Here is a 25680-nt window from a genome sequence, read left to right on the forward strand (position 1 = left end):
GCGCATGTTCCCATGGCAACCCGATGGGTAAATTGGAGATGAGTGGGTGGTTACCATGGAGTATATTCTTCCGTTGCCATCGTTACAAAGCACCTGCTCCCTCTTTCTTTCTTTCTTTCTTTCTTTCTTTCTTTCTTTCTTTCTTTCTTTCTCTCCTGTCCCCCTCCATTCTTGATTTCGATAGCATAAATGACTGGCGGTTGGGGGGTGGGGGGGTATCAGCAATTTCCTGATGCAATCCTTTCTGGAATCATCCACATCTGAGGGAATGGCGTCGGGAATGAATTCACAGCACGGAACCCTTTGCCCCGGTAAAAACGGGATACGGTCCTGTGTTGGGTTGAATCGGAAGGAAAGGGCCAAGATTTAAAAAATAAAATACGCTGTGAATGCTAATGGAAATGGGGTGGTTTGTTCCAAAAAAACAAACAAACCGTGCACATTGATGAGTTCATATCTGACACCACCCCTTAGAGCCAATCCCTCTCTGGAAATTTGGCTTGCAGCTGAAATAAATGCTAATTTTTCACCAGTTTTTATCAGCTTCACCCCTCCCCTCTGTTCAGCTTTCGAATGGGAGCTGCTTTGGGCAAGGACTTCTCCATTTGTATTGAAATTAATGCATATTCTTTCTGAGATCTTTCTTTCTTTCTTTCTTTCTTTCTTTCTTTCTTTCTTTCTTTCTTTCTTTCTTCCCCTTCCACTATTTCCCTTTCCGATGTCAAGTTTTAGCTTCCCTCTTTCCCATTATTGGGACATGGGTGGGGCTGTGGGTTAAACCACAGAGCCTAGGGCTTGCCGATCAGAAGGTTGGTGGTTCGAATCCCCGCGACGGGGTGAGCTCCCGTTGCTCGGTCCCTGCTCCTGCCAACCTAGCAGTTTGAAAGCACACCAGTGCAAGTAGATAAATAGGTACTGCTCTGGCGGGAAGGCAAACGGCGTTTCGGTGCGCTGCTCTGGTTCGCCAGAAGCGGTTTAGTCCTGCTGGCCACATGACCCGGAAGCTGTATGCTGGCTTCCTCGGCCAACAAAGCGAGATGAGCGCCGCAACCCCAGAGTCGGCCACGACTGGACCTAATGGTCAGGGGCCGCTTTACCTTTACCTTTACCATTATTTGTTACCACCTCTACGGGTCCAACGTCAGCCCTACTTAGAGTAGATCCATTGAAGTTGAATAACGGTTTCTGGTTCCCCAGAATGGTTTAAAATCAATGGGCAAGACTGAGCCTATCATTGGAAAGGGAGGCAGTAGAAATGAATGGACCATTCTAAGACAGGCCACGTTCGCACCCTACATTTAAAGCACTTTGATACCACTTTAAACAGCCGCGGTGTCTCCCAAGGAATTCTGGGAAATGTAGTTCGTTAGGAGTGCTGCTGAGAGTTGCTAGGAGACCCCCCCTCCCCATTTCCCCTCACGGAACTGCAATTCTCAGAGTGGTTTAAAAAGCCATTTCCTCTTCACGGGGAATTCAGGAAACAGCAGCTCCAAGAGGCGAATATCACCTCTCAGTGCCCTAAACAAACTACATCTCCCAGGATTCTTTGGGGGAAGCCAAGACTGTTCTTAAAGTAGAATCATAGTGCTTTAGATGTACGGTCAATTAATTAATTTCCATGGGCCTGTTTTGAGCAGAGCTTGAGTTGCATGCCATCCTATAGTACTACCGTTATTAAGCAGTAGTAATTAACAACGAACTGGGCAGTTAGCTGGCTGGGGGCTGATGAGAGTTTCAATGCAAAACATCTTTATTATTTTCAATGGTGACGACGATGGAAATAATAAAGATGTTTTCGACTGAAACTCCCGCCAGCCCCCAGCCAGCTTAACTGATTGTCAGCTCCCAGTTTAAATGGCAGTACTGAAAAATATAGTTTTTAAATACTCTTTGGCTCGTCCCACGAGCAGGAGTAATTAGCAATCGAGCGATGGATTAGATGTGTCCCTTTGGGACCCCGTAAGATGTTTGAAGGATGGACAGAGAGGACTTTCCTTCACCCGGACTGCAAAAACAATGGGTTGCTTGCTCTTAAAAGGCCTCGTTTGCTACTCCTTTAATTCTCACAACGATACAGCAAGGTAAGTTAACCTGAGAATGAATGGATATGCCTAAGCTGGGCCCATTCATTCCAATGGGTCTACGCAACCCATTAGCTGCAAATCCTAAAACTACAGGTGAAACTCGAAAAATTAGAATATCATGGAAAAGTTCCTTGATTTCCATGATTCAACTTGAAAGGTGAAACTAATATATGAGATAGGCTCGTGGCATACAAAGCGAGATATGTCAAGCCTTGATTTGTTATCATTGCGATGATCATGGCGAACAGCTTATGAAAACCCCAAATTACCCATCTCAGGAAATTAGAATATACAAGGAAATCAGCAAAACAAGGATTGCAAATCGAGCAAGGTTTGGACCTCTGAGAAGTAGAAGCAGATCTCGCTTTGCATGTCATGAGTCGATCTCATATATTAGTTTCACCTTTTAAGTTGAATTCCTGAAATCAAGGAACTTTTCCACGATATTCTAATTTTTCGAGTTTCACCTGTATAACCCTTGCATTAAAATTGTGACATGGGGGGTTTGTAACCCATAAACAGTCTCCTGGCAGAGATGTATATTCTCTTTAGGAATGGGGAATCTTGCAGGCCTGAGTTGAATAAATGCAACACACACACACAAATACACAAACCAGCAAGAGACATTTTATTTTCTCCCTTCTCCACCTCATCAAAGTCCCAATGAAAAGACCGTACGCCTGCCTCTCTCTCCCTTTAATTCCCGGTGGTGACTGTGTCCTCCCGTTCTGATTTTAAGTGGCAGGAACACAGCGGGGGGAGGAGGAGGGGGGGAAATAGAAACTGGGAGTGGTGCGTTATCGGTGAGGAATAATAATAATAATAATAGAAAGAGGGAAACTGGTCAGTTTCCCCTCCCATCCCCAACTACTTGGCTGCGCCGGTTGCTGTGGCAACGAGAGGCAAAGGAGACGATGAGGAAGAATGGTACCCCCGGCCTCGGGCGCCATGGCAACCAGATCCCAATCCCTGCGAGCAGCTTTAGGGGGTGGCTTGTGAGGATGGGGAGGAGAGGGGGGTTCGTTCCTCTGCCCCAGTGCGAAGGCAACCATCTTATAAGGCCGGGGCTGGTGTTGTCCCTGAAACACAGTGGCCTTTTGGGGTTGCCAAAACCTAGCTTTTTTAAATCCCGGGCTGTCCCTGGCAAATAGGGACATTTGGAGGGTCACAGCCCTCCATGGGGAGGGAAAGGCACTCTGCACATGATCAGAGGGCCTGCCCTTTGCTGGTGGTCAGCAGTTGTCAAGGAACGATGGTCTCATTTGGGCTCGTTACGTTGGTGATCCACAAACGAGAATTAAAACACGAGTTTCTGTGTCTCGGCCCTACTCAGACCTATGGCGACATATCCGGGTGCGTGTCGTAAAATCTCCCTGCGTTGCCTTAGCTGGCTGCGCTGCGGACCCAGCACACCCCACTTTTGCCACAGGCGGCCCCTATTTGATCGTCAGAGCCCCCGTCCGCAGTACATTAGTGATAGCCATCGATCAGCGGGTCAATTAGCAGAGCGTTCATTACGCTGATCGCTCGGTTTGGAGCACACACACCCCCAACTTCAGCGCCGGAGGGCGAGGAGGGGGGCGAGAGAGGTGGTTGGAGGTCAGTGGAATCTAGTGGTGGAACAGCGAAGAGAGTTATTATTATTATTATTATTATTAAAATTGTATCAGGCCATTCCTCCGAAAAGGAACCCATCTCCACCACAAAGCCAGTGTTCTTAGAATGCTGGACTAGTCCCTGCCTGGGAGAGATCAGGGTTCGAATTGCCACAGAGCCAGGAAGCTCACTTGGGCCAGCCTCTCAGCCTAATTTCCTCGCAAGGTTGTTTTGTGGGGATAAAATAGAGAGCTGGGAGGACCTTGAGCTCCTGGGAAGAAAGGGTGGGAAATAAATGCAATCCATAAATGAAATTGTTCTCATTGCGGCGACGGGGTTGGGAAGGAATGAGCCCCTGCCTACAAGGCTCTGTCTACACTTGCAGACTTAAATCTGGTTTAGTCACACAATCCCTCTTTGCAGGGAATCTGCTGTTTTTTTGGGGGGTGGGGAGGGCTGGTGCGGGCGTTTCTGTTGCTCGCCAATCGTCTCCATTGCTGCACCTTGCCAGTGAGAAACTTGGCACTCTCTCCTCCTTGCACCTCTCCCTATCGATTCTTATTTATATTTATAGTTGAATTCAATACGCTGCGGGGTCTTTGGCCATCAAGGTACGCTCCGAGCATCTTGGAATCAATAATTAAAAAACCCTATTAACCGTTCCATAATAAGAAAGGAAGAAGGTTCCCCCTTTATGATCTTTAGAGAAGGAAGCACACCTGGGACTTCAAGAAATTCTGCACCATAGATTTATTTATACCAGTTGCAGCTTCCTTCCCCCGCAAAGCAGAGAATCCAGGGAACTCTAAATGTTGGCTCTAAGCACTCCATGCATTTAAAGTATGTTGCTCCCTCAATAGACTCCTGGGAACTGTAGCTTGCCCCTAACAGCAATCTCCAGCACCCATAAACTACAGTTCCCAATTTCTTGGGGGTGTTTATAATAGCTTCCCCTCCTTGCCTCCATCCTTTGCCCTCAGTATCTGGTTTTCACAGGTAGACCCTTTCTGAGCCGGGGGGATAACTTTTCAGATATTTTCAGATATTTGCCAGCTAGTAGCTGTTAACAAAGGTCCGTATAGTTCAAGCTCTGGTTTTCCCAGTCGTGATGTATGGAAGTGAGAGCTGGACCACAAAGAAGGCTGATCGCCGAAGAATGGATGCTTTTGAATTCTGGTGCTGGAGGAGACTCTTGAGAGTCCCATGGACTGCAAGAAGATCCAACCTCTCCATTCGGAAGGAAATCAGCCCTGAGTGCTCACTGGAAGGACAGATCCTGAAGCTGAGGCTCCAAGACTTTGGCCACCTCAGGAGAAGAGAAGACTCCCTGGAAAAGACCCTGATGTTGGGAAAGATGGAGGGCCCAAGGAGAAGGGGACGACAGAGGACGAGATGGTGGGACAGTGTTCTTGAAGCTACCAACATGAGTTTGACCAAACTGCAGGAGGCAGTGGAAGACAGGAGTGCCTGGCGTGCTCTGGTCCAGGGGGTCACGAAGAGGCGGACACGACTAAACGGCTAAACAACAACAACAAGCTGTTAGCAGACCCATAGATTAGTCTAATGGTCTCCTAAAGGATTCCAAGGCAGTGTTCCTTGCTTTATCATGTGGCAGGGAGTTCCATAATAATGTGTTTGGTGAATAAATCTTATCCTTTGGTTCTCTACCTAATTTCTTACCCATCAGTTTTGTCAGGTGACTTTGAGTTCTAGTGTCATGGATGAAGATGGGAATGAAATCAGTCTTCAGGCTTGCTGTCTAAAACATGTTATATATCAAGGGGGGGGAGAAAGCAAAGTCAGCTGCCGGTTCTTAAATAATTTTTAGGATGACCAGCTGGAATGGAAATGGTTCAAGAAGAGGCAGAATACCTCGCCTTCTGCTACAGCCTCCTCTTTCTCTACACTGGGCATAACTTCATAAAAGCCTGTTTGGCCTGCGCATCCTGTCCCCAGAGTAGGGAGTGCGTGGATCTGCCCATTTTGGTTTCTCCCCATTTCCTTATCTTAAATCCTGTTCTCCACATTTCTGATGCAATTTGTGAACTAGAAAAATAAAAACAAATCATCGCAAACATTTCAGTGCGAATTCTCTCCTGCACATTTTCTTACACCGTTTTGCTTAACAGGCACATTTTTTTTGCAATGTGATTTCCCTCTGTATAATGTATTTTTGTATGCTGTTTCCAACAATATAGGCAGCTTTTTTGCACACTTTGCCCAGTATGTATGTTTGTATGTTTTGTTTTGTAAACAATACCCTGTTGGAGAACAGCAGTGCAAAATTCGGGGAGTGAAAATTTCAACTGATGGCCATTTTTTTGTTGTTGTTCATGCATTGCTTTGGAACGTGCAAATTAAGTAGAATTCGCCTTTAGACGTGACCTCAATTGAATTTCTCTCTCAGATCCATCCACATTTTAAAAGCCCCAAATACTTTCATCTCTCCTGGGAGAGGAGATACTCTGCTCCTGTTTTCCTCACCCTTTCTCCGTGTTTATTCCAGCTCCACAAAATCCTCTTATTTTATTTTCTGAGATTGAGGAGCTAGAGTATGAAAAACGAGTGTTATATCACTGACGTCCTCATGGCAGTTTGGGCGAAAGCACCGCGGCGGCTCACGAGAAAGCCCATCCGCCGATGAGCTCAGTTTTGCCCGCAGAAGGCTCGCCAGAGAAAGATGCGTTCTGAACGGCCAGCTGCAAATCTGGGCGAGATCAACCTCCTTCGAGAAGGAGTCCCATAATCTGGTGCCACTTCTCTCTGCGCCCTATTTTTGGTCCAGGATTACCTCATTAGGAGAGACCGTCTGCACCTGCGGCACACACAATGCCACCAATTTATCTTATTTCACAGGCAGGGGGAAGCGTGCTTTGTAAGAAATAACTCACATTCTGGCTTTGGGGGGATTTTTTTTTTAAGGAAAACCCAATGTTGCAGCCCAAATTTGACTCCGAAGCATCAAGGACTGAAAAGGATTCGCTCTACATGAGGCTGTGTGGGTAGCTGCATCCTGGAAAAGCTGGATTTTCTGAACTGCTTCCAAGGGCAGCACCGTGTACAGGGCATTGTAGTAGTCAAGAGCATGAGAACCTAAGTCCTTAACTTTTGGAAAACATGACCACAGTATCCGAGTGTCTCAACAGCACAATCCTATCCGGTCTTGAAAGACCTACATTGGCTCCCAGGATGTTTCCGGGCACAATTCAAAGTGTTGGCGCTGACCTTGAAAGCCCTAAACGGCCTTGGTCCAGTATACCTGAAGGAGCGTCTCCGCCCCGGACGCCAGGGTCCCTCTCCCGAGGGCCTTCTGGCGGTTCCCTCCCTGCGAGAAGCCAAGTTACAGGGAACCAGGCAGAGGGCCTTCTCAGTGGTGGCACCCGCCCTGTGGAACGCCCTCCCGCCTGATGTCAAAGAGAAAAACAATGACCAGACTTTCAGAAGACACCTGAAGGCAGCCCTGTTTAGGGAAGCTTTTAATGTTTGATGCATTACTGTATTTTAATATTTTGTTGGAAGCCGCCCAGAGTGGCTCGGGAAGCCCAGCCAGATGGGTGGGGTATACATTATTATTATTATTATTATTATTATTATTATTATTATTATTATTATTGTTATTGTTATTATTAGTGTTCACTCCGAAGTAAATCTTACTGCGCTTGTTGCCAGGATCGCATGCATATAATTGTCATAGAAGTATCAAGTTGGAAGGGACCCGCCGCAATGAAGAAATCATCACTCTTAAGGATTGTAATGGATGATGTGTTTATTGTGGGGTGGCTGTTAGCTTGTTTGAAACTGCATGATCCCAAACATTTAATGTTTTCAAGCTGTTTTTGCTCTTGCCTATTATTTGCTGGTTTACAATAGGAAGCTTCCTGATACCAGGCCAGACCTTTCCCCCATCAAACTCTTATTGCTGTCACGGACTGGCAGTGCCTGGGTGGTGGATAGACACAAAGATCCCTTGCTCTGGCAAAGGAGTGAGGTGCCGCTGAAGCTCTCAAGCTGGTCTGTCTGACAGTTTAGCATGTGGGAAGCCAGAGGAAACAAGGAAACAAGAGAGGCTAGCTACGTCTTTCCTTTTCTTTGCTGGGGTTCCTGCTTCATGCCGATAGCTTGAACGTTCAACCTCCTTGCACTTTGTTTGATACAAGGGCTGCCGTGTTGCCCTCCTTCTGCACTTCAGAATGTCCCGCTATGCCACTAGTGGAACACCTGTTGTGCATGCAGAAGGTCCCACGTTCAATCCCCAGGGCTGCCTGAAGAGCTGCTGCCAGCCAGTGCAGGCCATATTGAGCAAAATGGCCCAGTCGAATGTCTCTTCCCTTGTTGCTATCTAAGTCCTTCCTTTTTCGGAACCATGAGGACTAGAACCTTTGGTTTTGAAGAAAGAGCTGCAGCTCACTGGCAGGGCACCCAGTTTGCGTGCAGAAGGTCCTAGGCATCTCCCATTAGGTCCGGGAATGGCTCTTGAGTCTGAAACCCTGGACAGCAGCTGCCAGTCAGAGTGGACAATACTGTGGCCCACTAGAGCTTGCCACCACAGCAGCGGTTTCAGGGAGGCAAGATGGAGCCTTGCCGACAAGCCCTTGCCGGCGAAATCTCCCTTTCTCTCTCTCTCTCCTTTCCCTGCTCCCGGGCCTTTCCAGGGCCTCGTCCGCCTCTGCAAGGCCTGCTTTCCTTTAATGTGATTACAACTGCTTTTACAGAAAAAAGGCCCCAGCTGCCTGCTGGGATAATCTAGCTCTTTCTAATCCCGAAGGCTGGGGAGAGTGCTCTCCATCAGGGACTTAACCCTCCCGAGGCTGCCTGGGGCTTTTGTGCGTGTGTGCAATTCCCTTTGTAAAACAAGAGGCAGTGTGTCATAGTGGGTAGAGTGTCAGGCTAAGACCTGGGAGACCAGACCTCAAATCCTTACTCGACCTTGGACTATCTCTTCCAGCCAAACCTGCCCCGCCGTGTCGTTGTGCGAGGTGGAGAGAGAGAGAGAGACGCGCATCTTTTTATTTCTTTATACGACCCATAGCACATATACAGTGCCCATGTGCTGCGCCATTTGGGGTTTGGGGGGGCTAGGATCTGGGGGGGGGGCAGGCTTCTCATCCTCACCCAAAGGCTGACATCGCACCTTTAAAGCATGGTTATATAATCTTTCTTTTTTTAAAAAAATATTCATTTTATAACACAAATAAAGAACACAAACAATACAAACCAATTCATGTCCTATCCTTATTTTTCTAAACATTGTTAAGTGGGCTTCCCCAAGTCCCCCTATCTGATTTTCATTTTACTTCATCTTTAGCAGTTTACATATATCATAGTTTCTAACCATCTTTTTTATTTTTATCACACTTAAAATAACTTCACCTTTTATCACTTGCAAATAATACTGTTTTAAAACATGCTATCTTCTACTTCTAAGCCTACAGCCTATATCCCACTTCCAAAGCTATTCAACGATTTAAATATTAACATATTTTTTTTCAAATATTCCTTAAACCTCTTCCAGTCTTCTTCCACCGTCTCTTCTCTCTGGTCTCGGAGTCTCCCGGTCAGTTCGGCAAGTTCCATAGAGTCCGTCATCTTCATCTGCCATTAAAGCACGGTTATATAATCTTAAAACAGTCGTGGGAGAATCCCGGGAACTGTAGTTTGAAGGCGCTGAGAGCTGTTAGGAGACCCTCTATTCCCCTCCCGGAGGAACTACAATTCCCAGAGTTGTTTAGCAACCAGCCCCTCTTCGCGGGGAACTGTGGGGAAATTGTAACTCCATGGAGGGGTCTCTCAGCACCCATCGCAAACTGCAGTTCCCAGAACTCCCTGGCTATTTAAAAATGGCATGGCGAAGGTCTGCGAGTGTGACTCCGGGCTCTTAGCCTAAAGCTACCTTGCACGGATGTCGCAAGGATGCAGTGGGGAGACATAGCTGTCAACTTACAGATTTGAAAATAAGGGACCAGCAGCCTCGGAAATAAGGGATCAACAATTACTTTGATAAAATACATATTTTGTTGCGCGCAAATGGCTTTAGATACCTATTAGGTCCATAAATTACCATATAGCATATATTCAACACAAAAAAGCAGCAACAATTTGTTGTTGACAAAGGACAGCTGGACATAGAAAGGGCCCCATTACTTTCAGGAGTTTATTTAAGGGACATCATCAATAAGGGACAGCAGCGGGACATGGCGCTGGGATAAGGGACTGTCCCGCCAAATAAGGGACGCTTGACAGCTATGTGGGGAGATGTTTTTTGGGGGGGTAATGAATGCCCCCTTGAACTCCTTGCAGGAAAGGAGCGATACAAAAGTGGAATGAAACAGCAATGGTTTTAAAATGCTGTGCTTCTAAGAAACTGGAGTTGCACCTGCCCCAGTATTGCATTCCCTAATTTCTAGCCCCAGATGTGGGAAGCAGGCAGGAGGGGGACATGTGCAGATGTTGCCAGCTCTCATCGTCGCTTTAGCCAGGATGGCAAACACTCAGGGGAGAGGATGGGAGTTGTAGTCTATCAAGGTCCTGCGTGAGTGCCTGGAGGCGGCTGGAGGATGGATGGCGGCTAATGGATTGAGGTTGAATCCTGACAAGACAGAAGTACTGTTTTGGGGGGACAGGGGGCGGGTGGGTAAGGAGGACTCCCTGGTCCTGAATGGGGTAACTGTGCCCCTGCCCACAGACTGTCTTGCCAGAGTGGTGCATGCTCTAGTTATCTCCCGCTTGGACTACCGCAGTGTGCTCTATGTGGGGCTACCTTTGAAGGTGACCTGGAAACTACAACTAATCCAGAATGTGGCAGCTAGGCTGGGGACTGGGAGCGGGCGCCAAGACCACATAACACTGGTCTTGAAAGACCTACATTGGCTCCCAGTACATTTCCGAGGAGCGTCTCCACCCCCATCATTCTGCCTGGACACTGAGGTCCAGCTCCGAGGGACTTCTGGCGGTTCCCTCACTGTGAGAAGCGAAGTTACAGGGAACCAGGCAGAGGGCCTTCTCGGTGGTGGCACCCGCCCTGTGGAACGCCCTCCCAGCAGATGTCAAGGCAATAAACAACTATTTTACTTTTAAAAGACACCTGAAGGCGGTTTTTAATGTCTGACGCTGTATTGTTTTTAATTTTTGGTTGGAAGCCACCCAGAGTGGCAGGGGAGACCCAGTCAGATGGGCAGGGTATAAATAATAAATGGTGATGATGATGATGATGATGATGGCCTTTGCCCCACCTCACCCCTCTGGATCTGGATCCACAGCCTCTGTCTCCTTCTCGTTCCAGATGAACCGACCAATCCAGGTGAAGCCAGCCGACAGCGAAAGCAGAGGAGGTAGAGTCTCCCTCTGGGGTGCTGGGGTCCTGGGCAGTTCAGAGAGCAGCTTGCCTGCTCACCTGGGGTCTTTTGAGGAGCTGGCCTCCACATTCTGGACAGGTTTATTCCCTTAATAATACAGTGGTACCTCTGGTTGCAAACGGGATCCGTTCTGGAGCCTCGTTCGCAACCTGAAAGGAACGCAACCCGCAGTGGCGTGTCTGCGCAAGTCGCAATTTGCCGCTTCGGCACATGCGCGTGACATCATTTTGTGCATCTGCGCATGCGCGAGTGGCGAAACCCGGAAGTAACCCTTTCCGGTACTTCCAGGTTGCCGCAGGACACAACCTGAAAAAACATATCATGAAGCAAACATAACAAGAGGTACGACACTACAGCCTTCTCCACCCTGAAACACACACACACCCCGGATGTTTTAGACTACAACTCCCATCAGTGCCAGCAAACTGGGAGTCGTAATCCAAAGCTTCTGGGGGGGTCCATTTTGGCAAAGGTGGTGGAGAGCTAATAAGTTTCACCCCCCACACACACACTGTTCCAGGGTTTTCCCCCCTTTTAAAAAATAATAATTTTTAATTAATTTTTTCATTAATCTTGCCACATCATATCCAAATTACATATATGTGTGTGTGCCATTTATACATTCTGAATTAAATAATTTTTTGGCGCTTCCATGTTCTGGCTGGTCTGGCTGAGTTATAGGGGTCTTTTCTCTGTTGTTTATTCCCAATATCATAGGTCCAACGTGACCCCCTTCTTATCGTCACAGTCACCAATATGGGACTTTCCCATCGTGCTTAACGAATCCGTATTACGTGGGCACGCAAGAGGAAATTTTATTCTTCTTGTTGTTATTCTTCCATTGTTTTTCGGCGCAATTCCCCCCCCCAGTTTTTTTCCCTGGGGGGGTGGTAATATATATTATTTATTTTGTGAAATTTATATACCGCTTGATTGTCAAAAATACAACCCTAAAAGACGTAATTGCCACTAAGAGAAGCAGCAACAATAATCCAAGGCGTTCCGAAAAGGTAAAATAGACCGGAAACAAATTAAAACCTGTGCCAGCTTTCTGAATGGAGGGGGGCATGTTTATGGCGCAGTCTGGGCTTCCCCAAGACGGACTTTATCTGATCCACCTCCTTTCTCCTCCTTCCAGAAGACAGGAAGCTCTTTGTGGGAATGTTGGGTAAGCAGCAGACAGACGAGGACGTCCGGAAAATGTTCGAGCCGTTTGGGAACATTGACGAGTGCACAGTACTGCGGGGTCCCGACGGCACCAGCAAAGGTGAGTGGAGAAAGGGGGGGGCGACTGCCCACCGCTGCCATCGGAAGGTTGCCCCTGAGCAGGTGCCCTCGAACTATTACTCCCATCAGAACCAGCTTGGCCAAAGGCTAGGGATGGGAGTCATAGTCCAACAACGTCTGGAGAGAGTTGCTGCTCTGGGAAGTGACTAAGGGCCCCCTGTTACTTAAGAACATTTCGTACGCATGCTCGGAGTGGGCGCATCACTTTTTGCCGCTTGATAGATGCCAGACAGAAAGTGCCGCCTCGCTTTGCCACTTCCACCAGAGAAACAGTGGCAGATCACTAATGATTTCCAGCGAGATCTCGCCCAGATCTCGCGAGATCGTGCCAGAAATTGGCACTGATGTTGGCACCACTTCTCTGCCAGTGCCAGAGGTGGAAGAGTGCCCATCCGGTGCTGCCTTGGGGTTCCTTCCACCCAAGGCGGCTGCCTTCCCTTGCCTCATGGGTGCGCCAGGCCTGATTCATGCAGGGCTGTTTTAAAAAGCGATGAGGCACAGCAAGCTAACGTTGGCCTGATCTTACGTCCTTACAGAGCGTTGATCATTGGACGGCTGTCTCTGGCCAGGGCCGTCTTACCCATAGAGGCTAGTGGCACGGGGCGCCGGGGCGCCAAGTTCTGGAGGGCGCCAGGGAAGAGGCAGATGCTGGACGCAGCGCCTCCTGGCATCAGCTTGCCGCCCTTGCCCGCCATGCCGTGCCGAAGCAGCGCTGCGCCCGGAGTCTCTGCCTGCCATGGCCACCGCGGCACGAAGCAGCCAGCTGAGCCGGGAGGCGTCACATCCAGCCTCTGCCTCTTCCCCGCCGAAGGAGCCATCCTCCAGCCGCTGCCCGCTGCCTCCAGCCCCGCTGGCAGCACTGTCCTCCCTAAAAAAACTCTGGGGAACGGAGGGTGGCCAGAGGGAGCTTTGCACCACGGTGCCGGATATGCTTAAGACGGCCCTGGCTCTAGCTTCCTCCTGCATCTGGAAGGCAGGCGACCGACATACCAAACAGCCAATTGGACCCTGTTTCCGTGGGTCCTCCTCCACGCCCCCAGCTCCATGGGCTGCCCACCTTTCAGAGGTTTAAAACGGGTGAGCTGGGTTCATGACGTCACGGGTCCCAGCCAATCAGAGCTAGGCACAGCTCAAAACACACACAATTGGTTTTTGCCATCCTGAGCGCAACCCGGGAGAGACAAGGGCGACTTGGTGGGGAGGGGGCGGCTGGCGAATGGCTTCTGCGACAAAATGTAGCGATGGCCAGCGATTCGGGCAGCTTTAGAAGAGAATTTGACCAATTCGTGGAGGAGATGCCTCTGCGGTCAGAGTCAGCGGTGCTTCCAAATGCCCGTCGCTGGAAACCACAGGAGAGCAGAGGGCTCCTGTGGTCAGTCTCCTGCTTGTGGGCTTCTGTCAGGGGACTGCCATCAGAACAGGGGAGGGAGGCAGGGGGGCCGTTGGGATACAGAGAGCCTCCGAAACACCTGAGGAGCAGTTCCTCTTCCAGTGATGGGAAAAGCCACACCTCCAGTGGAGAAGAGAGGGAAGGGGCCAGCCAAGCAAGGAAAGGGCTCAAGGATGATGCTGAGAGCCCCAGCGCATCACCTGGCCAGGCTGGAAGGAAAGGGCTCAAGGATGATGCTGAGAGCCCCAGCGCCTCACCTGGCCAGGCTGGAAGGAAAGGGCTCAAGGATGATGCTGAGAGCCCCAGCGCCTCACCTGGCCAGGCTGGCCCATAGCTGTCAAGCGTCCCTTATTTGGCGGGACAGTCCCTTATCCCAGCGCCATGTCCCACTGCTGTCCCTTATTGATGTCCCTTAAATAAGCTACTGAAGGATATGGGGCCCTTTCTATGTCCAGCTGTCCTTTGTCAACAACAAATTGTTGCTTTTTTGTGTTGAATATATGCTATATGGTAATTTATGGACCTAATAGGTATCTAAAGCCATTTGCACGCAACAAAATATGTATTTTATCAAAGTAATTGTTGAGCCCTTATTTTGGCTGCTGGTCCCTTATTTTCAAATCTGTAAGTTGATAGCTATGGGCTGGCCAGGAGGGATGCACGCCACTGGAGGGTGAAACGCAAGGAGGGGAGGAGGAGACTTGGGGTGCCGAAGTTCTTATGTTGGGGGAGAAGCCGGAAGGGGCCACTCCCGGATGCTGCAAGTGATTGAGACGGACATGAACTTTTTAGCTCTGCACTGTAAATAGCACAATAAAACCTGTAAAAGACAGGTCAGAGTCCTGCCTGGTTACTCATGAGCAACCCCCACCAGCATCTGACAGCTTCCTAGTGATGCATCAGATTGGCCACTGTGAGTACAGGGCGCAGGCCTGATCCAGCGGCCAAGCTCTTCCTTTTTCTGTCTCCGAATCTTTCCCTTTCTCTCCCTCTGCCAGGCTGTGCCTTTGTGAAGTTCCAGACGCACGCAGAAGCACAAGCTGCCATCAATACGTTGCACGGAAGCCGCACGTTACCGGTGAGACCCACAACTTCTGCCTTGGTGGGGGGCAGGGAGAGCCAGGGGCTGTGGGGGGGGGCAGAGGAGGAGGAGGAGAAGGTTGTCTTGCTAAATCCCTCCTGCCTTCCATTAAGTCCTTTCATTTTGAGGCTCCGCCTTCAGTAAGCGAGCAAAGAGGGAGAGGGGAGAAATCTTCTACAGGCTCTGCTACCTCCTAGTGGACAATCGCCCTCTGTTCTGCTTTCCCAAAAGAGTACAGTGGTTCCTCGGGTTACATACGCTTCAGGTTACATACGCTTCAGGTTACAGACTCCGCTAACCCCGAAATAGTGCTTCAGGTTAAGAACTTTGCTTCAGGATGAGAACAGAAATCGCGCGGCGGCAGCAGCAGGAGGCCCCGTTAGCTAAAGTGGTGCTTCAGGTTAAGAACAGTTTCAGGCTAAGTACGGACCTCTGGAACGAATTAAGTACTTAACCCGAGGTACCACTGTAGTCTAAAAGATTTGCCGGCTGTACATTTGTCAACTTTTTAAAAAAAAGATTTGCCGAGGGTGCAGAAAAGAGATTCGGCAATTTGCTTTGTGAATTAAATAGCTGTTTAAATCAGGGGGTTGCCAACTTTTTGAGCTAGCCTCCGATGCTATGCATTCACGCACGACTTAAGATGACAGCGATCAAGGGGCGGCAAATAGGGCACAAATCAATCCTTTTGGGTTCTTCTCCGTTTCTAATTTTTCCAATCTTAACTTCAATTCTCCGCATTTCTGCACCAGTTTATATTTTTTTTATTAAAAAAAATCTTCCTTTTGTCTTTAATGTACAAATCATTGTACACAATTCCCCCTTGTGCACCCATATCTGCAAGCAAATTTCCCTAACAATGATGCATTTTTAATGTTACTTTCATTAACGTATGCATTTAACCGACATTTTCCCCTAATAATGTGCATTTTTGAGAAAACTCTAGACCTTCCCCAAGCTGGTGCTGTCCACAGGTTAACATGATTTCCATCATCCCTGGTGGTTGACTATCCTGGCTAAGGGGCTGACATGAGCTTTTGTCTGACAACACGTAGCAAAACAACCACAGTCGTACCTTGGAAGTCGAACAGCCTAGTTTTCGAACGTTTTGGCTCCCGAACAATCGCGACCCGGAAGTGAATGTTCTGATTTTTGAATGTTCCTTTTAGAAGCCGAACGTCCGATGGGGCTTTCGTGGCTTCCGATAGGCTGAAGGAGCTTCCTGCAGCCAATCAGAAGCCACAATTTGATTTTCAAACATTTTGGAAGTCGAATGGACTTCTGGAATGGATTCCGTTCAACTCCAAGATACGACTGTATATTAAAACACCTGAGATTAAAGTATGTCATGAGCAAAGCACATTAACCAGAGCATAACGGTTAAAAGAAGAATTTGGGGGGTGAAGACAGGAGATCAGGAGGAAACGCTGATCTAAACAGACGTCTTCAAGTGCCATCAGTATTGGCATTCCACTGACCCTTAATAATAATAATAATAATAATAATAATAATAATAATAATAATAATTTATTATTATTTATACCCCGCTCATCCGGCTGGGTTTCCCCAGACACTCTGGGCAGCTTCCAACCGAATATTAAAAGCAATACAGCACCAGACATTAAAAACTTCCCTAAACAGGGCTGCCTTCAGTTGTCTTTTAAAAGTAAAATAGTTATTTATTTCCTTGACATCTGGTGGGAGGGCGTTCCACAGGGCGGGCGCCACCACCGAGAAGGCCCTCTGCCTGGTTCCTTGTAGCCTCACATCTCGCAACCCTGTGGTGTAGGAGGATAGGGTGGGAGAGAGTGACTGGCCCGTGTCTGAGCGGGGGTATCTCAGGGCCTTCTCGGTGGTGGCGCCCGCCTTGTGGAACGCCCTCCCACCAGATGTCAAAGAAATAAACTACCAGACTTTTAGAAGACATCTGAAGGCAGCCTTGTTTAGGGAAGCTTTTAATGTTTAATAGTACCTTAAAGACCAACTGGAAGGTGCTACTGGAAGGAATTTTTTATTTTGACTATGGCAGACCAACACGGCTACCTATCTGTAAATGTTTAATAGATTATTGTATTTCAATATTCTGTTGGAAGCCGCCCAGAGTGGCTGGGGAAACCCAGACAGATGGGCGGGGTATAAATAATAAATTATTATTATTATTATTATTATTATTATTAACCTGTTATCTCCCGGGTTGCAACCCAGCACACGCTAACCATTGCACCACACTGTCTCTCTGGAGGGAGCCAGCTTGGGAAAGTCTGCCTGAGCTTCAGGAAAGTTGGCTCTGTTTGGAGACCTCAATTTCTCCCTCTTCCTTCCAGGGCGCCTCGTCCAGCCTCGTGGTGAAATTTGCCGACACGGAGAAGGAGCGGGGTCTCCGCCGGATGCAACAAGTAGCAAACCAGCTGGGCATGTTCAGCCCCATAGCCCTGCAGTTTGGGGTGTACAGTGCCTACACCCAAGCAGTAAGGGGCTCCCCTTCGCTCTAGGAGCCTGGGGTTGCGGGGAGGGGGACGGTGCCGGCTGTGTGGTTCTTTTTTTGGGGGGGAGGCGTTTCCTGGTTCAGTACACAAACAGGGACGCTGATGTGTGCATATGCACACACTTTTCCTTAAGATCGTCTCACCGCATCTAGAAATCTAGCATGTCAGGGTGTAAGCTAGGCTATGGCCCTTTATCCTTCAGATGCTAGCTTTCTAAAAGGAAGGGATTTCCATTAACACCCCCCTGAAAAAGCTGCATTATAGATAACCGGCATGCCAAGAAGAAGGAAGGACAAGATAGCCATGTTCAAATATATAAAAGGATGTCACATAGAGGAGGGAGAAAGGTTGTTTTCTGCTGCTCCAGAGAAGCGGACACGGAGCAATGGATCCAAACTACAAGAAAGAAGATTCCACCTAAACATTAGGAAGAACTTCCTGACAGTAAGAGCTGTTCGACAGTGGAATTTGCTGCCAAGGAGTGTGGTGGAGTCTCCTACTTTGGAGGTCTTTAAGCAGAGGCTTGACAACCATATGTCAGGAGTGCTCTGATGGTGTTTCCTGCTTGGCAGGGGGTTGGACTTGATGGCCCTTGTGGTCTCTTCCAACTCTGTGATTCTATGATTCTAAGAACAATTCGCCCTGAGATGCCAATCTTCTACATGCAGGGATTTTATTTTATTTTTAAGAGGAGGAGCCTTACCTTATGTGCAGGGGTAAATTTAGAAGTGTGGGTTCCTTTTTGTGAAAGCCACTCCCTGCTGCCTCACAACCATTCCCCTTCTAAGATTTTGCAAGCTTAAAAGCAATGACAAACCTAGACAGCATCTTAAAAAGTAAAGACATCACCTTGCCGACAAAGGTCCGTATAGTAAAAGCTGTGGGTTTCCCAGTAGTGATGTATGGAAGTGAGAGCTGGACCATAAAGAAGGCTGATTGCCAAAGAATGGATGGTTTTGAATTCTGGTGCTGAAGGAGACTCTTGAGAGTCCCATGGATTGCAAGAAGATCCAACCTCTCCACTCTGAAGGAAATCAGCCCTGAGTGCTCACTGGAAGGACAGATCCTGAAGCTGAGGCTCCAAGACTTTGGCCACCTCCTGAGAAGAGAAGACTCCCTGGAAAAGACCCTGATGTTGGGAAAGATGGGTGGCACAAGGAGAAGGGGACGACAGAGGACAAGATGGTGGGACAGTGTTCTCGAAGAGACCAGCATGAGTTTGACCAAACTGCGGGAGGCAGTGGAAGACAGGAGTGCCTGGCGTGCTCTGGTCCAGGGGGTCACGAAGAGCCGGACACGACTAAACGACTAAAGAACAACAACAACAAAATGCAATAAAAATGAGCTTTCCATCTCTTGCTTTGTTGGGAGTCTGCTGAAAACAGGATGAGGGCGGATCTTTTTTGAGGTGGCTGTCACCAAAATAATAACGATTTGCCTTCGCACGAAGCCCATTTCGAGCACTCCTCCAGAGAAAGGGAAGGAGGAAGCAGAGTTTTCAGATAGCCTAGAGCAATCACGTCCAACTCACAAGAGACTGTGATCTACTCCCAGTATAAAAATTCTAGTGATCTAACCATGAAGGGAGGGGTGGGAAGCTAAAGTTGTTGGCCTTTTTGGGGGGGGATGAAGCTTTGGCATCTGACGGGAGGACGTTCTACAGGGCGGGTGCCACCACTGAGAAGGCCCTCTGCCTGGTTCCCTGTAACCTCACTTCTCGGAGGGAGGAAGCCACCAGAAGGCCCTCAGAGTTGGACCTCAGTGTCCGGGCAGAACGATGAGGGTGGAGATGCTCCTTCAGGTATACAGTGGATGCTTGGGTTGCGAACGTGATCCGTGCGGGAGGCACGTTCGCAACCTGCAATGCCACATCTGCGCATGCACGGGTTGTGATTTTACGCTTCTGCGCATGCGCGAAGCGCGATTCAGTGTTCATGCACTAGTGTTCATAACCCAATTTAGTGTTCATAACCCGTTCCGGTACTTCCATGTTCGGCACGGTGTGCAACCCGAAAACGCGCAACCTGAAGCATCTGTCACCCGAGGTATGACTGTACTGGGCCGGCGCCATTTAGGGCTCTTAAGGTCAGCACCAACACTTTGAATTGTGCCCAGAAACGTCCTGGAAGCCAATGTATTTCTTTCAGGACTGGTGTTATGTGGTCTCAGCGGCCGCTCCCAGTCACCAGTCCAGCTGCCACATTCTGGATTAATTGCAGTTTCCGAGTCACCTTCAAAGGTAGCCCCACGTAGAGCGCATTGCAGTAGTCCAAGCGGGAGATAACCAGAGCATGTACCACTCTGGCGAGACAATACTCTGGCCCCTGCTGGGAAGGAGATGCAGGACGGTCAGATAACAGGATGCTGATGGGGCTGTAGGGCCAGACTCTGTGGACGTCCATGGTGCTTTATATTTACGTATACCTGAAGGAGCATTTCCACCCCCATCGTTCTGCCTGGACACTGAGATCCAGTGCCAAGGGCCTTCTAGCGGTTCCCTCCCTGCGAGAAGCCAAGTTACAGGGAACCAGGCAGAGGGCCTTCTCGGTGATGGCACCCGCCCTGTGGAACGCCCTCCCATCAGAGATAAACAACTACCTGGCATTCAGAAGACACCTGAAGGCAGCCAGGTTTAGGGAAGCTTTTAATGTTTGATGTATTACGGTATTTTAATATTTTTTGGGAAGCCGCCCAGAGTGGCTGGGGAAGCCAGATGGGCGGGGTATAATTAATAAAATATTATTATTATTATTATTGACCCCCCTCTCTCTCTTGCCCCCTTTCCCTGCTTTTCCGCCCTCAGCTAATGCAGCAACAGGCAGCTCTTGTTGCCACGCACTCTGCCTACCTCAACCCCATGGCGACGATGGCCGCCGTGCAGATGCAGCAGATGGCCACCATCAACCCCAACGGCCTCATTGCCACCCCCATCACCCCCATCACAACCTCCTCAGGTAAGGTGGGGGGGCCAAGGAGGCCCAGACAGGGAGGGGGGCGGCTCAGCCTTCCTCACAGGGCACACAAACACACAATCGGCACTGGGACCAACCAGGGTTTTCCGGAAGGAGTCCGAAATGTTTCCCACTCCCAATATGACTGTTTTTTTCTGGGGGGAAATGTGGGGGGGGGATTCACCAAGAAGTTTGTTTGTTTCCTTGTTTGCTTACTTGTTTGTTTGTTGCGGTCCAAGTCACAGTGCCACTCCCCTGGGCAGTGGCTAAATTTAAGACGTGATTAATAAACTCAAGCAGACAATGATCTGCATTGGAAATGGCCACAACTTTACCGATTACAGATATAGGTGGATTTTTGGCTCAGGCGTAGCCATTCCAGCAAAAAAAAAATTTAATTGCCGTATTTTTTGCGCCATAAAACACACCGGACCATAAGACGCACCTAGTTTTTAGAGGGGGAATGCAAGAAAAAAAATATTCTTTAAAGGGAGCGCTGAGCAGAGCCTATATGCATCCCAGGCTCTGCTCAGCGCTCCCTTACACGAGCCACAAGGAGCGTGTGTGTGGCGCTTGCAGGCTTTTACCCGACGGGCTGCCCTCCTCTCTCCTCGGGGAAAAGCCCCCAAGAGCTTCACACATGCTCCGTGCGGCTCTTTAAAGGGAGTGTGGCTCTTGCTGGCTTTTCCAGGAGGTGGGGGAAGGGACAGAGGGCAGCCCCTTCCCCCACCTCCCGCAAAAGCCAGGGATAGCCCCACGAAGCCTCCTCAAGGCAGTGGGGTGAAGGCTCCCCGTGGCGTGAAGAGGCTTCGCCCCTAAGCCAGAAGCTAGAACAGCGCAGCGCTCCCTCTCTCTGTTCTGGCTTCTGGGATAGCTGCGCAGCCTGCATTCGCTCCATAAGATGCACACACATTTCCCCTTACTTTTTAGGAGAGAAAGGTGCATCTTATGGAGCGAAAAAATACGGTATTTTGTTTTTTTAAGGCAAGGGAATTCAGTTCCCCTGACTTCCTGCTCATAGGCACTCTCAACCTTCTTGCTATTAAGAAGGAAAGTTCAAATGGGGGAAGTCAGAGCTCATTTTAAGATGGGGCTGGGAGAAGAGACCTGGGCGCAATTCAACCAGAGTTCAAAATATGAGGGGGTCCCAGTTTGTTCTTTTTCCAAATCCATTCCGGTCCTTATGACACCCTTGAAACTTGGTGAGCAGCGGCGAAATTCTAGCTAGAATAGATTATGCAAAGCAGCCGAAAATACGCACAATGTCTTATGCAAAGCCTGGCACCGTTTATTCCCACTGAGGCTTTGCACGCGGATCTGACAGCCTGAGCTGCATAGAGGAGTAAACTTTGGTGCATGTGTGATTTCAAGAAGGGATTTATGGGGTTTATGGACACGAGCGGCTCCATCACGCAGCCCTGGTGAGGTTTCTGGTGCCCCGCCAACCTTCCGCTGCCTTCTTCCACAGGGACCAGCACGCCACCTGCCATTGCCGCCACGCCAGTGTCTGCCATCCCGGCCACCCTCAGCGTCAACGGCTACAGCCCTGTTCCCACGCAGAGCACGGGGCAGCCGGCCTCCGAGGCCATTTACACAAATGGCGTCCATCCGTACCCAGGTATCTGAGGCGCACCGGAGTCTCCTTCTCCCTCTGATCACACAAACCCCGTCCCCCGTTTTTCAGTCTTTCTTTCCTGGACACCCAAGTCCTTGAGACCACCTAGATTTCGCCCCCACCCACACAACCCCAAATGCACCACTGTAATCCTATATTGGGGTTGTGGCGCTCATCTCGCTTTATTGGCCGAGGGAGCTGGCGTACAGCTTCCGTGTCATGTGGCCAGCATAACTAAGCCACTTCTGGTGAACCAGAGCAGCGCACGGAAACGCCGTTCATCTTACCGCCAGAGCGGTACCTATTTATCTACTTGCACTTTGATGTGCTTTCGAACTGCTAGGTTGGCAGGAGCAGGGACCGAGCAACGGGAGCTCACCCCGTCGCGGGGATTCAAACCGCCGACCTTCTAATCGGCAAGTCCTAGGCTCTGTAGTTTAACCCACAGCACCACTCGTGTCCCTGGAGACTACCTTACATTGCATTTAAAACCAAAATCACATTTGGATAAAAACTGAGGCGGCTAGTCCTGGTCTTTGTAACCCTGGACCTTCTTCCAGAAAGCAGAAGCTGAAAGAGATAATTTCCCGGGTGCGCACTATCCTGCGCTATCTCTGCAGCTTTCTTATGGCACCTGGAAGCATAGATTTGATCCAAGGTGGGAAGAGTGCACCCAGTTATTTAGCAACAAACCATGGCTGCACAATGTGGTTAGTTCTTAGGAAACAAAACCAGGCATGCCGACTTGGAGATATACAGTGGTGCCTCGCAAGACGAAAAGAATCCGTTCTGTGATTCTCTTCGTCTAGCGGTTTTTTCGTCTTGCGAAGCAAGCCCATAGGCGGATTAGCGGATTAGCGCTATTAGCGGCTTTTAGCGGCTTTTAGCAGCTTATCTGCTGATCGGATCAGCTGATAAGCGGCTTAGCGGCTTAGAAAAAGGGGGGGAGGAAAAAAAAACCAGCAGGAACTCGCAAGACATTGTCGTCTTGCGAAGCAAGCCCATAGGAAATTCGTTTTGCGAAGCACCTCCAAAACGGAAAACTCTTTCGTCTAGCGAGTTTTCCGTCTTGCAAGGCATTCGTCTTGCGGGGCACCACTGTATTTTGTTTTGCCTTGTGTGTGTGAAGCAGGCCATTAGCGTCTCATAAATGTGTACTCTTTCCTCCTCGCCCCCTGACACAGCACAGAGCCCAGCGGCCCCCGTGGACCCATTGCAGCAGGCGTACGCCGGGATGCAGCACTATACAGGTATGGGGGGTGGAGAATGGGGATCTATAGGATTCTGGGCCGATATGTCTCCTTTTGCCAAGGCCACGTTGTCCAGGCAACGCCAGAGACGTGGTGCCTGCTCTATGGCCAAGATGGCGCCAGGGATGTTGACTCATTGGCTTTCTCAGAATGCCGCATCTATTACGTCGGGGATGGGGAATGTCTCTGGCACCCCACAGGCTAGTGGCGCTCAGGAAATGTGGGGTGTGTGGTCCAGCGAGATCTGGGAAGGGTCCAGAGAGGAGGGAGAAATTCAGTTTGGTTCACAGGGCGGCGCGAAGCTCCCTCATGCCTACTTCTTGGAATAATGATGTGAAACACTGAAACACAGCTGTCCTTCGAAGTTTGCCCTGCTTCAGATTTTACCAAGCAGTTCTCCAAACACACATAAAAAAAGCACAATAAAGGAAAGTGCATGTTTTTAAAAAATATATTACTGTATTTTCCATCTATAAGATGCCCCCTATTTGGGGGGACTCAGATTTAAGAAAATGGGGGGAGATATATCCCTCTATAAGATGCCCCCCCTAATTTTTCACATTATTTTTTAGTGGAAAAACCTAGTCTTATACACGGAAAAATATGGTATATGCATGTATTGGTGAAAACCACACACAGAAATACTCCCAAGATGGGGTAAATTGCTGGTTTTTTAAAAGTGTGTGTTAGGCATACCTGCATGTGAAAATGTGTACCTTAGGATAAAATGCTGGCAAGCGAAAAAATGGTTCAGAAATACACAAGATTAGGAATGCTGGTGGTTTTGTCCATTCCTATGAGGGCACGGTGCCTGCTCTGCACCTTAAGCCTTTCTGCCTGGGCAGTGCCCGCAATGTGTTCTTCCCCGGGTCGGGCAACACCGCAGGCCTGTTGCGCTCTCTCTGCCCCTGTTGCTCGGCTGATGTGAGGAGCTTAGGCTTCACTCTGCCCCACTTGCCCCCACAGCCGCCTACCCTGCCGCCTATGGACTGGTCAGCCCGGCCTTCCCGCAACAGCCAGCCACCATCATCGCCCAGCCGCCGCCTCCACAACAGCAGCAGCAGCAGCAGCGGGAAGGTAGGTGGGTCACTGAGCCCCTTTCCCCACCCACCCCACAGCTGCCATTGATTTGCAGACATTATTTCCATTGGAACATTATGGAATCCGGTCCGTCGCTTCCTCAGCGGAGGTCCTGAGGCACCGGCAATGTCTCGCTTTCGATACGATAATCTTTATTGTCATTGTCCCATACAGAACAACGAAACTGAAAAAATCTACATCAGACATTCAAAAACCAACAAGTCTGCAATCCCAGCCTGGTTAACCCCCTAAAAACTCTGGTACCCCATAATTAAATACAATATACTCCCATAGAGACTCCTTAGGTAAAGGTAAAGGCACACCTGACCATTAGGTCCAGTCGTGACCGACTCTGGGGTTGCGGCGCTCATCTCGCTTTACTGGCTGAGGGAGCCGGCGTACAGCTTCCGGGTCATGTGGCCAGCATGACTAAGCCGCTTCTGGCAAACCAGAGCAGCGCACGGAAACTCCGTTTACCTTCCCGCCAGAGCAGTACCTATTTATCTACTTGCACTTTGACATGCTTTCGAACTGCTAGGTGGGCAGGAGCAGGGACCGAGCAACGGGAGCTCACCCCATCGCGGGGATTCAAACCGCCAACCTTCTGATCGGCAAGTCCTAGGCTCTGTGGTTTAACCCACAGCGCCACCCGCGTCCCAGAGACTCCTTACACTGCGTTTAAAACCAAAATTGCATTTGGATAGAAACTGTTTCTCAGCCAGCTAGTTCTGCTCTTTATAACCCTGTACCTCCTTCGATCTAAATGTTACGGGGTGTGTGGATTGCACAGCCAGCTCCCTCTGTATTCCAGCATGTTCTCAACGAACAATTCTTTCTCTCTCTCCTCTCTCCCTCCCGCCTTCCTTTATCCCGAAACATGGCCGTCCTCTCCCAGGTCCCGAGGGCTGTAACATCTTCATCTACCACCTGCCGCAGGAGTTCACAGACTCTGAGATCTTGCAGATGTTCCTTCCCTTCGGAAACGTCATCTCCGCCAAAGTCTTTGTGGACCGGGCAACCAATCAGAGCAAATGTTTCGGTAGGGATAGCCCAGCGGGGTTCCGGGGGAGAGAGAATAGGGTCCCCCCAAATCATGGGGGACCGCAATCCACAGAGGCTAAAAACCAGCGGTCTTCTCGCACTCGGCAGGCAGAGAGAGAAACATCCTGCTAGCGTGCCTTCTCCGCCTCCCTCATAGGGACTATCAACTTAAATCTTTGCTTTAGAAACCAAACCAAGCAAGGGGTGGGTTCTACGGAGGGGGGGACGGTCTCCGTCTGCATGCTGTGAGGTCACAGCAGGCCCTCGCCCACCCCATCCTCCCTTCTCCTTGTCCATTTCCCCTCCGCCTTTTGCAGGATTCGTAAGTTTTGACAATCCCGCCAGCGCTCAGGCTGCCATCCAGGCCATGAACGGTTTCCAGATTGGGATGAAACGCCTCAAAGTCCAGCTCAAGAGGCCTAAAGACGCCAACCGGCCCTACTGAACCGGCTGCCCATCAGGTGGGT

General features: G+C 49.5%; 1 protein-coding gene across 3 annotated transcripts in view; it reads left to right on the top strand.

Moving 5' to 3' along the window:
• CELF3 (CUGBP Elav-like family member 3) overlaps positions 1-25680 on the top strand; it is an 85507-nt gene that overhangs the window by 50378 nt on the left and 9449 nt on the right. For 2 of the 3 annotated variants that reach the window (XR_014214258.1, XM_082202340.1), the window contains exons 3-12: positions 10960-11008; positions 12171-12299; positions 14708-14787; positions 17115-17258; positions 20080-20230; positions 21696-21845; positions 23027-23092; positions 24059-24169; positions 25068-25211; positions 25531-25674. Coding sequence is in view for 2 of the 3 variants with exons in the window: in XM_082202340.1 (XP_082058466.1) it covers positions 10960-11008; positions 12171-12299; positions 14708-14787; positions 17115-17258; positions 20080-20230; positions 21696-21845; positions 23027-23092; positions 24059-24169; positions 25068-25211; positions 25531-25658 (1152 nt within the window). In the remaining variant the exon portion in view is untranslated. The remainder of the gene's footprint in view (positions 1-10959; positions 11009-12170; positions 12300-14707; positions 14788-17114; positions 17259-20079; positions 20231-21695; positions 21846-23026; positions 23093-24058; positions 24170-25067; positions 25212-25530; positions 25675-25680) is intronic. The other variant, XM_082202341.1, reaches the window with a different exon arrangement.

This window comes from Podarcis vaucheri (genome assembly GCF_965113315.1).
Source record: "Podarcis vaucheri genome assembly, chromosome: 16".
Classification (NCBI taxonomy): domain Eukaryota; kingdom Metazoa; phylum Chordata; class Lepidosauria; order Squamata; family Lacertidae; genus Podarcis; species Podarcis vaucheri.